The sequence below is a fragment of the Trachymyrmex septentrionalis genome, unplaced genomic scaffold (genome assembly GCF_001594115.1).
Source record: "Trachymyrmex septentrionalis isolate Tsep2-gDNA-1 unplaced genomic scaffold, Tsep1.0 scaffold44, whole genome shotgun sequence".
NCBI lineage: Eukaryota > Metazoa > Arthropoda > Insecta > Hymenoptera > Formicidae > Trachymyrmex > Trachymyrmex septentrionalis.
This window is the reverse complement of record NW_017305611.1, coordinates 626,020-642,914: the sequence shown is the minus strand read 5'-3', so window position 1 is coordinate 642,914 and position 16,895 is coordinate 626,020. Positions and strand designations below refer to the sequence as shown.

Here is a 16,895-nt window from a genome sequence, read left to right as displayed (position 1 = left end):
ACAAGTGGGAATTGTACAAGCGTATCTTATACATACCAAAATATATCTAGTAGAATTTAGTACAAACCTTTAAGTATAAACATTAACAATATTTCCACAATTTATACAAAAATGCATTCTAATCATATTTACAATCCGTAACTCTACGAAAAATCATGATATACATATCGAAAATTTTTTTTTTCTCTCTCACTGCCTTCCGTAAAGAGTATATCGTATACTTTAAGAATTTACGTATGCAATTTTTTTTAAATTACATCTAATTAATAATGATATTTATGTAATTCTTCAGCGATGCATATAACTCTTCTGACTATACTTATTTTACCACACGCATTTTTTTCCTTTCGCTTCAAAATACATGTTTTTAAACTAAAACGTAGCACAGCAGCGCATAGAAAGCGCTTTCTAAGATGCTTTGCAGGCGCTACTGTACTACGTGGAGTTCGTATGCAAGAACCAAATCGCCCATAAACTCTATATATCTCAAATGTAGAATATATAAACAATAAAGATTACTCGGTTTATTTGTTAATGAAGAATTGTTTAAATTCTCGCGAGATTTATGCAATAACGAATAAACAAATTAAAATACAAGTAGAATGTAGACGAGTACCATACAAAATTCGAATACTATCTACTTTCTCTGAATCGGAGAAATTAAAATATAAATTAGGATACTATAATACTATTATATACCAATAACACAATAAGAAAACGTTATTCGGACGCTAAGTTTTTGATTCCCGCGTGGAGACTTATTTAATTATAATATTACTAATATTCTCCTCGGCGGAAAAATTTTTACGAAAAAATTTTTACTACATAGATTGATATAAGATTGACATAAGATCTTAGAAATTCTTAGTTTTTCGTATATATTCATAGTGGGACGCAGAGTGGCATTGTTTGTTTGAAAAACAAAAAACCCTCCGTTCTCAAACAATGCCACTCTGCATCCCACTACGAATATCTACGAAAAATTAATAGTTTCTAAGATCTTGTCTCGACCTATGTTATGTTTCGTAAAAAAATTTTTCCCCCACGTTTGTAAAGAAGTGAGCATACATTTGCTCATTTTTTTATAAGATGAGCCCATTACAACCTAATAATGATCATTCGATGTATTCTTACCGAACAGGAAGGGATTGTTGAATTTCACGACTTGTCGCGTGAAATACTTCACTCATGGTGCTTCGTGTCTTTTCCATTAATTCTTCTACGTCGTCCGTACTGAGTCCCTCAGTTGAAATGGGTGGTAATGTCGTCACGAGGATGTGTCCTTTAATTAAGTGAATTTTAAACTGCTTCTGATAATCTCATGCAAATTTCCGATAAAGAAATTATTTTCATAGATTGCTTCTTCTAGAAGACAATTCTATTATATTCAATAAGTCGCTAAATTTTAATTTTTTATATTATGTGTCATTCAATTTTTATGTCAAGAACTCCTTGGCAAAGAAAAAAATTTTAATTTTTAAATTGATGTTAGAAATTATGTTATATTGTTAAATGTGAAGATGTGTTCTTTTTAGTTGGTGTTATCTGGGAGTCTTTTTTAAGGTAAGCGTCCTTGTGAAGATAAGGTTAAATTTTTACGATTCAAGGTATGGATATTTCTAACATATGACAAATCTCAATGACTATTTTCGATTTGATTTCGTGTTGCAATGATGATAATTATCTATTTGTCTATTGGTACAATATTCAATATCATACCATTATGCATCATAAGTCACTAAAGGTTATCAACATACGATTGTTCAAAAAGATATTTCAAAATCGAAAACATATAAAACACTAAATCAATTTATAGAAAAAAGATAGGAAGAAATCCAACGTCTAAACAAGCTAAAATAAGTTTTGAAATATAAATGCGAAATTTCATGATGCACTCTTGATACAAGAATTAAAATGCAAGTATAATCTCGATTGAAAACTTTGAGCATAAAATTAAGTTGTTGTCAATCTATACCCTTGAGATTTAATTCTTCAAAAGATTTAACTTTTGCAAATTTTCTTTTTATTTTTAATATTTTTCAACTTTCTATTTTTTGTAGCCTCACAATTTACTTACCGGAATCAAATCTCTTCTCTTTCGCGGATAAGAAATAATAAGAAGAGAATACGACTGGTAGTATGGGTAACTGTGATCTGATCGCGACATGAAAGGCACCCTTCTTGAACGGGTGTATCTCACCAGTGTTACGTCTAGTTCCTTCGGGAAATATCCACAGCTTAATCTGTGAAGCGATGAAAAGTATAGTAGAAAGCAAATGGTATAAATCAACACGAACATTCCAGGCGCGACTACCTTCTTATCCTTGATTTCCTTCGTGGCGGTATTGAGGGCGGATCGCGCTTTCTCGGAGTTCATTCTATCGATGAAAATCAGACCGCACAACCATGCGGCCAGGCCGACCGGCCATGCATAGAAAATTTCTTTTTTGGCAACGGCAGTGCATTTGTCCATCACCAGCCAAAGATCAAACATTCCTAATATGTCTAATGAGCTCTGGTGATTTGCCACAATTATACAAGCCCTATTCTTCTCCAAGTGCTCCCTTCCTCGCAGCTCCCATCGCAGTCCTAGCAGAGTACTAATGTATTGACACGACCACGATGCCACTCTGCAAGAAGAACAAATATTTTTCCATAGTAATACAATTAACTTGATAAAGCAATTATTTTATTTTAGATAATTTGAGATACAGGCAAGAAAGTACGGATAAAAGAATCTTCTGCTAAAAAATATAATTAATAGACTTCCTTATATGTAATTGTAAAAAATTAAACATCTAAAAATAAAAAGTGTCTAATTTATTTTTCAAATACTTCGATTTTTTTTCTCGCGAATATTACAAGATAAGATAAATATTTATTTTTTGTAATGTATGATATGATTTTGTGTATTATTAAAAATTTATGTAAAAAATCTTAATACACGTAAATTGCGCAAATTAAACTCCATTTTTTCTATAAATAATTCTTTGGTATTGATATTGATGAAATTATAGTTGAAAATGTTTTCAATTACTTTGTCGCAATAGATCCATGCTATTATACGCCATCAATATGCGGAGTAAGTTTGGTGTAAGAAGTAAGAAATTAGCCAATCGTAGTCAATTATTTTTCTTACATTAGACTGTGATTAATTGGTTAATTTCTTACTCTTATTTCTTACTCCGTGTATTATAGACGACACATTATAGATGGTGCATTAATTGTTTATTAGTCAAAAGTTATACAATACTATAACGTATTATCAATGTTATGATGTAATTCTATCCTTATTTTACGTCTAATGATAAAGATAGAATAACAAATAGCGTTAATAGCGTGTTTTTTGCGAACGCACTCAATATAGCAAAAAAAATATTGTATTAATAAATTAAATGTATAAATTACATAATTATGTAAATATCGGTTAAAATTGAAAAAGGCTCCAAAGATCAATAAAGGTATGTAAAGAGCCGACGTTGTACGTGTACAATAAAAAAAAATATATATGCCAATCACCAATTACAGGCGTTTCGACTATAAGATTAGATTCTCTTCAGTGTAACAATAAAATGATCGGAATCAAATTGATACGTTGTAAAACAATAAGTAAATTGCTGTCAGTGAATCATCGTTAGCTGTTGTTCAAAATTAAGAACATTTTCAAAATTAAGAATATGTAATTAACTGGATACCCAAACAAGAATTCAGTCATTTAAATTGTACTCACAATCAGCATAACGATGATCTGTTATAACACGACGATTATGATTGTTTTACAAAGTATCTACAGTTGACTCCAATAATTTTATTATTACACTGAAGAGGACCTAATCTTATGGTCGAAACGTCTGTAATTGGTGATTGATATATATATTATTTTTTCTTACACGTACAACTGTGTCGGCTCTCATTGGCTTTACATTCCTTTATTTATGTAAATATATTTGATTTTTTTCTTTCATAATTTTTTTTCTTGCTTGTATCTTATAATCATAGATATATTTCTGCAAAAAATTTACATCAGCATTTTAATGAAGTAAATTTTAATCATTCGTTTATAATTATGAATGAATAATTGTAAGCACTAAAAATGAAGAAAAAAAAAACAATTCTTCTCAATGTACTCCGTAAAAAATGATTAATTCTTATCGGTATTTTTTATTTTTGTGAAGCATACAACTTTTATCTCTATTAAGTATACAATCAAACTGATTAAAATGAGTTAACACATAAAATAATTAGATACAATTACAAAGCGTTCAGAAAAATAAAAATTTTTCAATATTTTGGATTAGATAATCTTTTAAGGACTAATACCCGTTTTCATTAATGTAGATTAACTTTAATCTCGGTTCCACTTACTCTTCGTCTTTTTCTAGTTCTAAAGATTAGAAAAAGACAAAGAGTAAGTTGAACCGAGATTAAAATTAATCTACGTTAGTGGAAATGAGCATAATTGTAGATTTACTGTATCGTGCCGTTTCTCTTTCCCTCTCTTAATTTTGAAGATGCGCGTCAATAAAAGAATACTTATCGAGAACCTCGAGCTGTTTAAAACGCTCCAAACGTTAGATAAATACTGTTTTTAGAACTTTGTACTATGTATTTCTCCAAAGTTCGTTGATCGCTACGTATGATTCAGTTAACGAGATTCACTTGTATAAAAGTGTATGAAGACTCATTCAACGACTTCGCCTTTGTATTTATGAAAAACAAATGCCACTTTCTTATTTTTTTCTATCTTTTTAGAATTTTTGCTTGAAAATAGACTTGAAAATCCATACTCAGAACGCGCTTTTATCTTGATGTTAGCGCACATTTAACATATAATTACATATATAATATTAGGTGTAGTAAAAAGTCATCGCGTTTTTTTAAAAGACATCTATCAGTAAAAACCGCAATTACTTTCTTACCAACAATATAAATATATCTTGATAGAGTAAAGTTTCAGCTTTAAAAATCTCTTTTTTAAATTATACGATACGACAATTTTTAATGGAGTTATGAGCAATTAAAGTCAAAATAATTCTTTTATTTAATCCGCGATAACTCAGTAATCAAAAGTCGTAGGAATATTTAAAAAAAAACGATTTTGTAGGGAAAGTATCAAGCTTTCACGATAGGTAATCGAAAATTTTCTCAAATTCGTTTTGGACACGTTACAAATCCACAAAGTGAGAAGAAAATTTTTCGTCTTTTTCAGCTCGTAGTTTTTGGTATGTAAAAATTATCAAACTCGTATAAACTTAAAAAATGTGATAAGCTTTTAAAAGTAGAGATTTCAAGCTTTAAAACCCTTTTTTTAAATTTGAATTTCATTCATTATTGACGAAGATATTGTATATACAACTTTGAGCTAAAAAATACGCGATGACTTTTTACTACACCTAATATAATACTGTAGTATATGTACTATATAATATATAATTACGTATATCTATAGAATATCAGAAATACAATTTCAGAAGTACGCAATTATCGATAAAATATTATCGGTCTGTATATGAATACAGGCCGAAAAGTACGAAATGGTTTAACGAAGGTTAAACTATTTCCTACTTTGGTGTGCATGAAAACAATTTCTGAAAAAAAATAACTTTAATAAAATTAACATTAAACAAATTTAAAAAATAGTAGAAACTATCGATGCAATTCTGTTAAGAAGCTATATTTTTAAAAATTCAAATTTCCATTGTTTAGCGTTTTAAAGAAGTTCAAGGCCAATATGTCGAGGTTGCAACGATTTCAAAACTTACTCTCCCCCTTTTAGTTATTTACGCCTCATTAATGCTGTTAGCGTAATATGTACATGTTTTAATGAGTTAATCAATAAAAAAAATCAAAATTTATAATATCCAATATCAAGATACTGAAATATTGCATAAATTTCAAAAATTATTTCTCTTTTTCATCCACTAATTTAATTAACAAAGAATGTTGTTAGTATAAGGTGCTTTTCATTTAGTAATACAAACATCATTTTTTTAAACATTCAGCAAATACAACGAAGATAATACGTTACTTATACGAGGTGTATCTGAAATAGCGCCCACTAATCATACAGTACTATTTCTGATAAAAAATTAAATTTGAAACCTCTACCATTTTGCAATTTTCACAATAGTTAACGAGATATGAATTTCTAAAAATTGCTGAGTAAATGGATAAAATCGATGTATAAGACAATTTTAAAATATCTTTCAATGTTCTTTGTGAAATATTTTAAAGATGTTTCTTAAAGAACTCTCAAAAATATCTTAAAGTTGCCTTATATGTTGATTTTAGATATTTTGCTCATTAGATGACTAAAAAAATATTGCGAAAATTGCAAAATGTTAGATGACTTTTCGACTCAGTTTTTTATTAGGAATAGCATTATGATTAGTGGGCGTTATTTCAGATACACCCTGTATAATATCAGTACTTATATCACTATGGAAAGCGCCTACAATATACACAAATTCTAATAGATTCAATTTGTACTCATTGTCAGATTCAATGTTAATACTTGATAATACAAAGTAGTACTTCAAATATCTGAGTACTAAAAAATACTACACATCCAAGTATTAATAGCTAGCAATGAAAATATTCATTGACAACATGCTAAATATAGCAATCGTTACTATTGGGAGTGTCGCTGATCTTCACTCAGCAATCCCCTAATAATAATTGGTCCCGTACACTTTTCTCGCAGCGGCTGTCTCTATCGTGGATGCCGAGACGACGTAAGTATTGGACATTTTATTTGTGTCGGAGAGCTGCCATTATTATGGGAAGAGACTCATTTTCTCCCATATGGCACGTCTCCGAGGGCACAACAAGTTTAAATCCTTCCCTCCCTCCCCCTGCACCAGCATCGCCGTCGTTCGCGTCACGATACTCGCAGCAACAACTACAAACACCACCATCATCATCACCGCCACCCACTGACAGAACAGGCAGCGAGCACCGGTCAATAAATTCTCGTGACCCACGACGGCTGTCAAAGCTCTGCTGCGAGAAAAACAAAACGTTCAAGGTGGAAAATATCGAAGGTAGTGATTGTTGAATCGAAGGCAGAGACGAAACAAGAGATGATATGTGATAACATAATAATATCGATCGATTGCGGAGCTACTAACAGGAAGTTCTTGACATTGCCAGGCCGGAACGAGAGGATGGGCATGAGCACGACTGCGGTCATCATCACGACGCCATAATAAATGAGGAACTTGAAGTAATAGCGGAAGGTGCGGCTGGTCTCGTAGAGAAACGGCAGCACGAGGATAAAGCCGACGAGGATCACCTCGAAACACGACGGAGCCATCTTCCGCGGCCGTAGGGACAACGGACGCGGGACGACACGAGACGGATTTCGAACACGCGAGCTTTCTGCTCTTTCTTCTTCTTCTTCTTTTTCTTCTTCTTTTTCTTCTTCTTTACGTTCTTTCTCCCGCGACGATTACGCTCACGCGACTTTATCACGAGCGCAGACGGGCTCGCCGCTCCCTCGCCCGATACCCGAGACTTGGCGAGGCTTCCGACGACGGGGGTCCCTCGAAGCTGGCGCGACGTGACACGCTGCTGCGCAAGCGAAACACTGCCGTCGTCCGACGGACCGACGACGAACACTTCCGTGCCGTTTGCAAAGAGGGAGAGAGAGACCCTCGGCGCGTTTTACCTTCTACCCCCTACTTATCACTACTTATACTAGCTACAATCCCCAGTCTCGGCTGCGCACGAAGACACTAATTTTAGTTGTTGAGGATACGCTTGTCGCGATATATATTTAAAAATAATACATAAAAAATCATTTAAAAACATTTTAAAAATATTAATTGTTTCAAACATTGTGTCACTGAATACCACATATGCCTTTTTTAAACATAATAGGCTGCGTTCAGCAGAAAAAGTAATTTTGCAATTGTAAAAATTCTTTATCGGAATTGAATTTTGTTGTTTGTTTTCTTGCTAAATCATCATAATGTATCAATCACATGAAAGAATCTTACTATAGTTGCAAAGCTGCTTTTTCCACTGAACAGAGCCTTTATGTTTAGCCTTAAATGTTTAAGTCGCACAATTTTTTTAAAGAAAAATTTAAGAAATGTTTTGCTCTTATACTTTTAATATCTTCTTGTAAATTCTTCTGCGATCTTGATAAATAACTTTTGTACAAGAATAACAAAATATTTAAGTAGACAATTTACATTTTAAAAACGTTTTTATACAATAAATAGCCATAAAATAGATGTTAAATAGACGTTATTAATGTAAATTATAAGTTTATTACAAATCATACAAAAACGTTATTTTAAATTAGTAATAAAAAAAGTTTAATAGACACTATGAATGTGTTATATAAACATTTTTTTATGTTTTATATAACATTTATTTAAATAATTTAAAAGACGTATCGAATTATATAACACTCTATTGCATCAACATTTGGCGCTCCAAAAATCTTTGTCTCAATTTTTTCTTTAAAATGCGTGCGACTTAAACATTTAAGACTATAAAGGCTATATTCAGTGGAAAAAGCAGCTTTGCAACTGTTGTAAGATTCTTTCATATGATTGATATATTATGATATATTTAGCAAGAAAACAAACAATAAAATTCAATCCGATAAAGAATGTTTACTATTGCAAAATTGCTTTTTCTGCTGAACGCAGCTTATTATGTTTAAAAGAAACATATATGGTATTCAATGTTTGAAACACTTAATATTTTTCAAATGTTTAAAAAAAAATGGTTTTTCATGTATTGTTTTTAAAAAATTGAAGAAAATAAAATGTAAAGGGGAATTATGTTTCTATATGCTTCAATATTCTTTCTTAAAATAACATTTGTTATTGCTTTGTCGGAACAAAGATATAAATATAGTTCGTTTGTTATGTTTTTCAAATGTGTTTTCTGAGTTAGGATCAAATTAGATGTGTTGATTCTCGATGTATTTTTTTTTGGAAAAAGTAAATATGTAGAAGAAGCATGCATACTAAATGATATAATTATATCAATTTTATTTTAAATTAAAAGTTCGAAGAAGTGAGGATAGAAATTATATTTTCGTTTTGTGATAAAACAGACAGTAGTATATAATATTTATGTAATTAATATTTAAAAAGATGAAGGGAGCAACACACAAAGGACATCAGAAAATCATTTTCAATAGATATTCATAAAGCAAATGATATAATGATCTGAACTACTTTTTGTCAATATATTATTATATATGTATACTATGGAAATGTATGTAATATTAATAGCATCATTATAGTAGAAGTGTACTTAAAATCAACTTTTTTGTTTGCCTATATTTATTTCACATTTTATTATAACTTTTTTTTCTTCTTCTTTACATAATAAATTACATCTATTAACAAATTATTAATATTTATATAATAAATTTAATAAATTTATTAATCAATTCTCAATGTTTAATTAATAAGTTTTAACTAATCATAATTCTCATTTGCGTACATGAACAATATTGATCGTTCGACTGAAAAAGCGACGTTCCGATCGTACTTAACAATCAGATAGACATATAAAGAATATTGATTGTTCACCGTACAAATATTTTTCAGACGTGTGTGTACGCGTTCGATGGTCAATCATGGTAACAATTGCTCCCTAAGAAAATTAAATGACAGTATAAATACGTCTTAATGCAAATTAGCAATAAATTCAATCAAAATTTTGTATCAAAACCAGTGTTATCTGCGTCCTCGTTAAAAGAAATTCTGTTTTACTTGCAAAATTTGTTTATAAAATGAAAGTAAATTATCATCAAAATTCGTGCAAGATTTGTTGGCATAATCTAACAGCTACAAATATGGTAGATAGTAAAATCCGAACGAAAATATGAATAGCATGATGGCAACAATAAATATTGATCAGTAGACTGTAGATATTTATGCAAAATAATTGTATGAATATTTTTGCATAAAATGCATATTTACAGCATGAATAACACATTTTATCCGGGATATATTCTGAGAATGTCTTTAGGATTCAAAGCACATACGGACGTCCTTTGGACGTTCTCAGGACGTCTCCTGGAGGTCTGTGCTGTTAGGGAGATCAATCTTTTTACTTCACTTTTTAATATATGAAATAAATCTCAAATTTTTAAATAATTCTTTAATGAACAACGATTGACTGCTAAAACTGTCCAATAGTTAATATTTAGTTAAGTATTTTGCATAAATATCCTGCATAATCTGCTGATTAGTTTAAAACTTGCTTTGTTCTCATTTTATATCTAGCAAACGAGAATGATTAAAATGGATTGAAATTTTTTTCTATTCGTATACGCGTATTTTAAATAGCGAATACTTTTTTTTGGATTTAATTGAATTCAATTAGATTTAATTGGATGCAATTGGATTGAAAAACTGCATTTCCTATTTGAATTGAACAGTATTATACAATGCACAGAAAAAGCTAATATTATTTTTAGATTGAAAGGCATAGAGATATGCTCTGTGCAATTCCTATAAATGAATAAAAATGCATTCAGGATTGAAAAGCATTGATTTTAACATTCGTGAATTAATATTTCTGAATCCATTTCAATTTATTTCAATCTATTCTCGGTTACTGGGTAAGCAATAAGTTTTATTGCATTTTTGTAATCGTTTTATTTCATTTTTGTAAATATATAGAGTTAATTAACGAATTCTGCATTATATTTATCGTTGTTTCTGCTAAGGAATTATTATATTATTGCAAATGCTTGGCAAAATATACATGTTTTTCTCATCTTATTTTGGCCCTAATTGATCGAGTGTACACTCGTCGACTAAAAGGTTGCAACAGATTTTTTTCTATGATTTTTGGAATGCAACCTATTCACCGAGCGCGATTGATTTTACTTACGGGTTCATAAGTATAAATTTACAAAAAAGCGTTGCAATCTTTTAATTGATGAGTGTACACACATAAAATATCACGAAGGTCGCCCTTATTATTCTATCCGCATACAATTGACATACATATACATAAACAAAACGTTTACCTTGTTTATGTATGTCAGTTGTATACGAAATAAATCTCACATTTTTTAAATCTCTAGTATAGGCCTGTCCAATTTGAGCTCCAGAGTTAAAACGGAAAGTCATTGACGCAAAACGTTCAACGTAAGATTTTAGAAAGTGTAATATGTTGATAAGCGTCACTCAGGTGCACATCAACACTTTGCAATTCCCGAAATCTTATCCACATTGAATTTTTTTGCATCAATGGCTTTGCGCTTTGATCTGTCCAACCGGAGCTTCGGAGTAAATAATTTTGTTTTTAATTACGATTAAAGCGTTATCTGGTTGTGATGTCTGGTCATGATTCACTGATTAGATATTTCAAAAATAAATATATGATAATGTAAGAAGAAAGTTAGAAAAATAGTTATATGAAAAGACAATCTGTAATTTCATTAGAATTGTATTAATATAAATACACAAAAAGTTAACAAAAAAGATTTTGAAACAATTTAATTTGTGACTTCTTCATTTTTTTTTAGTTTTTTATAAAGAATTTAGCCGTATTTTTGTTTAACGCGGTAACATAATTATTAAATTTTGGATAAGAAAGCAATTATTTTTTATATCTTTATTCTCTAACAGTTATCTTATATCTTACATTTCATTTCCATGAGCCCGGATAATTGATGTAGAATGAAGTTTTGAATAAAGTGATGAAGCTTTTGTATATCTATTCTGCGTGAGTCTTTGCATTTCTTTTGGCATTGATTCTAAAACATTGAAAGTTCACGAGTAAATTATTTACAATGAAAAAGATCATATTGAAAACCCTGCTTATGATCCAAAAAAGAAAGAGTGTTTCTTTATCATTTTACAATACTCTATATTGTCCGAGTGTTTGAAAACGATAATACATAATTGCCTGAAAATAATGCAAGGCTGTGTTTTCAAGGTGTTTTTATTTTTATTTTCGTGCCCATTTGCAATGAAAATTATGGCGATCGTAATGTGGACAACAACATGGTGCACGTGCTCAGCGTGTAGTGCGCGTAATGTATCATTTTATTCTTGTTTAAGTTTGATGAATAATAGAGATATACAATGAAACATTATATAGTACTATTTACGAAATGCAGCTCTCAAGGGACTATCTCGATTTATATTAACAAAGTTAGTGAAAATTTTTGATATCAATAAAAGTTGACAACATAAGATGTAAATTAAGAATAAGAATATACATTGTAGTTATGGATATATATTATCGGTCAGCACCGATCTGCCTCGGTGAAATGCATACTCCCTTCGTTTTTCGCCAACCTTCGGTTGGCAGCAGTCGGTCATAAAAATGGCAAGACCGTATAGGTCGTAGAGAAATTTGGTATTATAGTGCATATAAAGTGTAGGTAAAAGTTCTGGAATGGCTAATATCTTAAAAAATATTGATTTATCTAATAAAATGTTTAAAATAAAAGTAATAGAATTTTAAACAAAGTTATCAGATATTAATTTGACTTTGGAAAGTGCTTTTAAGTCAATACAAAAATATTAAATGGAACTCCCTATTTTTCATAGTACAATATATCTTTATAGCTGATGTTGAGACGTTTCCAGAATACTAATATAAACCTTTTTTTTCCAAAAGAATTTTCCAAGTTATAGCATTTGTAAGTTACAATACCGTTGGCATTAGCATTAAATTTCTAGGAACCTACGATTTATACGGTCTTGCCTTTTTTCTTAATTTACATCTTATACTGTCAATTTATATTGATATCAAGGATTTTCACTAACTTGTTATACAGACTGAGATGATCCCTTGTCAGATCTTTGATATCGTTTTGAGCACACCGTCTTTTTGTTTATGTTACGATTGCAATTAATTTTTATTGATGCGAATGGAAGACGAAAATAGAAAAAGCCTCGACGATGTCTGTGAAGATAGATTCAGGATAATTATTATTTCGCTATGAAGATTAAAAAAAAAAATAAACACGAATATAAAAGAATAAATATAAGTTATACATTTTTATTCTAAATCATGATACAGAATGATGAATGATCTAATTAACCCTTAAAAACACTTTGGCATATACTTTGTATGGCATATCCAGGCCTTTTTATTTCCATGATTAAAACTTTTTTGTTTTTGAAAGATAGCTATCGTCTTGGGAAAACTTTATGGTTTTATTTTTATATTCCATCAAAGTTTAAATAATTTGCGACAAGAATTTCAGGAGATGACAGACATTGAAAAGTACCATAGATATCATATACCTGAATGTGGTGTTTAAGATAATTTCTTTGCTGTAATTATCTTTGGTGTAATTAGTATGCCCAATAAAAAATTTGTAATTGAACTTCAAATTGTATTTATTCAAAATTTTTACATAAAAAAATGTAATTATATATTTATTAAAAATTTTGAGTTTTCAAAATATATTTATTCACAAAAAACTATAAATATTTAGCGAGTATTCATATATAAACTGAAAAAAAACCGTCTACAATAAGCAATCGTTACCTCTTAACTGTAACCGATACTTTGATGATTTTAAGTAAAAAAAATGAATTTTATTTATTTTTGTCATTGTAATATTCAGATTTTATAAAGGTAACTTAAAAATTTTTTTAAATATTTTAGAAAGATATACATCTTTTATTTATAAATTTATCTATTTGATAGTGCATCATACATATTCCGATATAATTATATGACATAATGTTATAAATATTTTATAAGATATCTTGGGCGTGACGTTCACATTATGGTCTGTGTTACATTAAATTCCGAGATATATTATTCATTCTTAATAAAAAAGCCTTTGTTTAATCTTTAGGTTAAACAAGGACGCCCATCGTATTGTATAAGTCGCGAACTAAGTGTAATCGTAGCCATTGTTTTTATAGATTTCTGTTTTCTTTTGTAGGATTGCAAGCTATGTGCAGATAATACAGAGTAAAAGTGAATACGAAATGAAAATATTCGTGTAATTATATTTAAAAAAATATTTATTCAAATGGAATGAAAAAATATTTATTTGTTTCTTAACGAATAAAAAAGAAATGTATTCGAATGAATATTTTCATTCATTTTTTATTCTTTTATTCGAATATTAGATGTATTCATCGGACACACTAGGTGTAATCAATATAAATTATATAAGCATGAAAATGTGACCATATGTTTGCATCGCAATAATTCGCGATTCTGACGGATTTCCTGAAAGTGCCTTTTCATACTGACGCTCGACGTTTATTTTTAGCGACAAAATACGATTAAAAATGACGCTATTCGTCAATTTTTATCACGTGATCTGTTTTGATGCTAAAAATAAGCGTTGAGCGTCAGCATAAAAAAGTACTAATAGTCGTCAATTATACAGGGTAAAAATCGGAGTTGAACCAATTTTTTACCCTATAAGAAAATTATTGACTTCATACCTAATTGAACTATAACATATGCAGTCAATTATTTTCTCATAGAGTAAAAAGCTGCAGCAAACGAGAATGGATTAAAATGGATTAAAATGGGAATTCAGATTTTCAGAAATACAGATTCATGAATGTTAAAATAAATTCTTTTCAATCTTGAATGCATTTTTATTTATTTATAGGAATTGCATGAAACAAATATTTATTCCTTTTCAATCTTTAATGCATTTTTATTTATTAGCAATGGCATGGAGTATATTTCTATGCTTTTTAATCTAAAAATAATAATATATTATAGTATTTTGTGTGCATTGTGAATACTCCTCAATTCAAAATTGTGAATAGGAAATGCAGTTTTTCAATCTAGTTGAATTTAAAAATAATATTGGTCATTTTTGTGCATCGTGAATAGTGCTTAATTCAATATTCTGAATAGGAAATGCAGTTTTTCAATCTAATTGAATAAAAAATGTTTTTTTTTTAAATAGACCATAAAGGCTATTTAAATTATTTTTACTAAAATTATAAATAGGAAATTTTTTGTTTTAATCCAACTAAGTTCAAAAAAGTTGTGACGTAAAAATAATTGAGTTATGTTCTTTTGTTTCTCTTTGATTAGAAGTAAAATGAATAATTCATGTAAACACTCGCAAACCAAGTCAAACACAACCTGAATATTAGACTAATCACGGCCCGTGACATCGGCCAAGCGAGATTTGATTATTCGACACTTACCCAATGTTGTCTCATAGTAATGTAAATTGTTTATACTTTATTATATCTGTTAAATGATGATATTTTTATTATATCTATATAATTAATATTATATCTATATTTCGTTACTAGTTTAGCTCGTTATAATTGAAGTAGAGAATAAATAACACATTTACCAATTGAAGAAATGGTGTAGCGGGTAATGTAGAAGATTCATAATTCAAAGATCCCAGGTCTGAATCCCAAGGTGCGTTTTTTAATTTGAAGTACTTAATTTCAGGTATAATTATTATAAATGTCTTAGAAATAAAATTTGTAACCCTTAAATATGAATGTTTTTTTTTTTCGAATATTAAATTAGTGTCAGCTCAGACAATCCATTTCAATCCATTCAATCTATTTTCATGGATTTAAAGTACGTATTAAAAAATTTTTAATCCATTTTCATTTGGTAGGATGTTATGAAATTATAAAAAATTGAAAAATTTAGCTATCATTAATTTTTAATTTGTGATTAGCAAAACATTTCAATATAAAATTTTATAGATAAATAAAATATTAAAGAGCTGATAAAAAAGGTTTATGTCGCTCATTTTTTCAGAAAATTAACAAGAAAATGTAAATTTAATTTTTTTCAATGTGCTCACTTTTTAAAAAAATCTGAAAAAAATATATTTTGTAGGAAGTTGAACAGAGATTCTCTTATGCAATTTTTTTTTAAGGTGATAGATCAACGTAATCAGAGTGAAAGAAATGTTTAAACAATATAATATATTATAGGACCGTATACTTCAAAAAATCTACCTAACTAATGATAAGAGGTTGACCTTGGGTGGCGTATGAAGGTAAAATTGAATTTTTTAAATAGCATCCCCCATTTTTCATTGCATATTCTTATAGCACACCTCGAGAGTTTTTCAAAACATTATAATAAAATAATTTTTCATGAAGTACTTTTCGAGTATAAGACTTGAAAGTTATATGTAGTAACGTCGGCATTAGCAAGATATCCGATTGATGGCTAAAACCTCTTGAATGTTGTTCAGGATCATGTTCTGGATAACATTTGTCAAAATCAAGGCCAATGGAGGTTATACCTCTTATTTTGATTTTTATGCAAACATGAATTTTTAGTACAAAAATGAAATTAAGAGGAATAATCTCCAATGGCTTTAATCTTAACAAATGTTATCCAGGACATGATTCTGAACAATATTTAAGAGGTTTTAACCGTTGATCGTACATCTTACGTAATGCTAATGCCGGCGATATTGTAACTTTCAAGCCTTATAATTTGAAAAGTACTTAATAAAAAAATATTTTATTAGTTTTTAAGTATTTTGAAAAGCAAAATTAAAATAAGCTATAAGACTATGTAATAAAAAGAGGAGGTTCCTATTAAAAAAATTCAACTTGACTTTTATATGACCTTGCAGACTCTACCCAATGCCAACCTTTTAACAAATTTTTTGATGCTTATTGGCATCTTCGAAACGATCTTAATAATGTTGAATGACATATTAAAGTCTGTAAATAATTAATTCTTATTGCGAATTTTTTTAAATAATTGTTTGTTAAAAGATAATGTAGTAGCTTTTGTCTGAAAGTTTGAAGTTTCTATTTTCTAAAATGCATATTTAACATATTTTTGTAACTTTTTTTGTACAAAAAATAAGAATTTTTTAACAGAATGTGATTTTTTTCGAAATCATTATTTATATTATAACGTAAGCTTATAACTTTTTTATTAATAAGGATACCTACATTTGATTGGTA

At 29.2% G+C, this 16,895-nt stretch overlaps 1 protein-coding gene across 1 annotated transcript; it reads right to left on the bottom strand.

The window, feature by feature from the left end:
- Positions 1-658: 658 nt before the first annotated feature.
- Positions 659-7,315, bottom strand: LOC108751350 (1-acyl-sn-glycerol-3-phosphate acyltransferase alpha). The gene is made up of 4 exons (XM_018491467.1): positions 7,131-7,315; positions 2,315-2,630; positions 2,078-2,243; positions 659-1,282 (listed from the first exon to the last, which is right to left on the bottom strand). The coding sequence occupies exons 1-4, from the start codon at positions 7,313-7,315 to the stop codon at positions 1,131-1,133; spliced, it is 819 nt and encodes a 272-aa protein (XP_018346969.1). The 3' UTR covers positions 659-1,130.
- Positions 7,316-16,895: the final 9,580 nt, after the last annotated feature.

Coding starts and splice junctions, on each gene's coding strand:
- LOC108751350 (XM_018491467.1), bottom strand. CDS start 7,315: ATGGCTCCGTCGTGTTTCGAGGTGATCCTCGTCGGCTTTATCCTCGTG. Junction 2,631..7,130: donor GGCAATGTCAAGAACTTCCT/GTTAGTAGCTCC, acceptor TTCTTCTTGCAG/AGTGGCATCGTGGTCGTGTC. Junction 1,283..2,077: donor AGAGAAGAGATTTGATTCCG/GTAAGTAAATTG, acceptor ACTTAATTAAAG/GACACATCCTCGTGACGACA.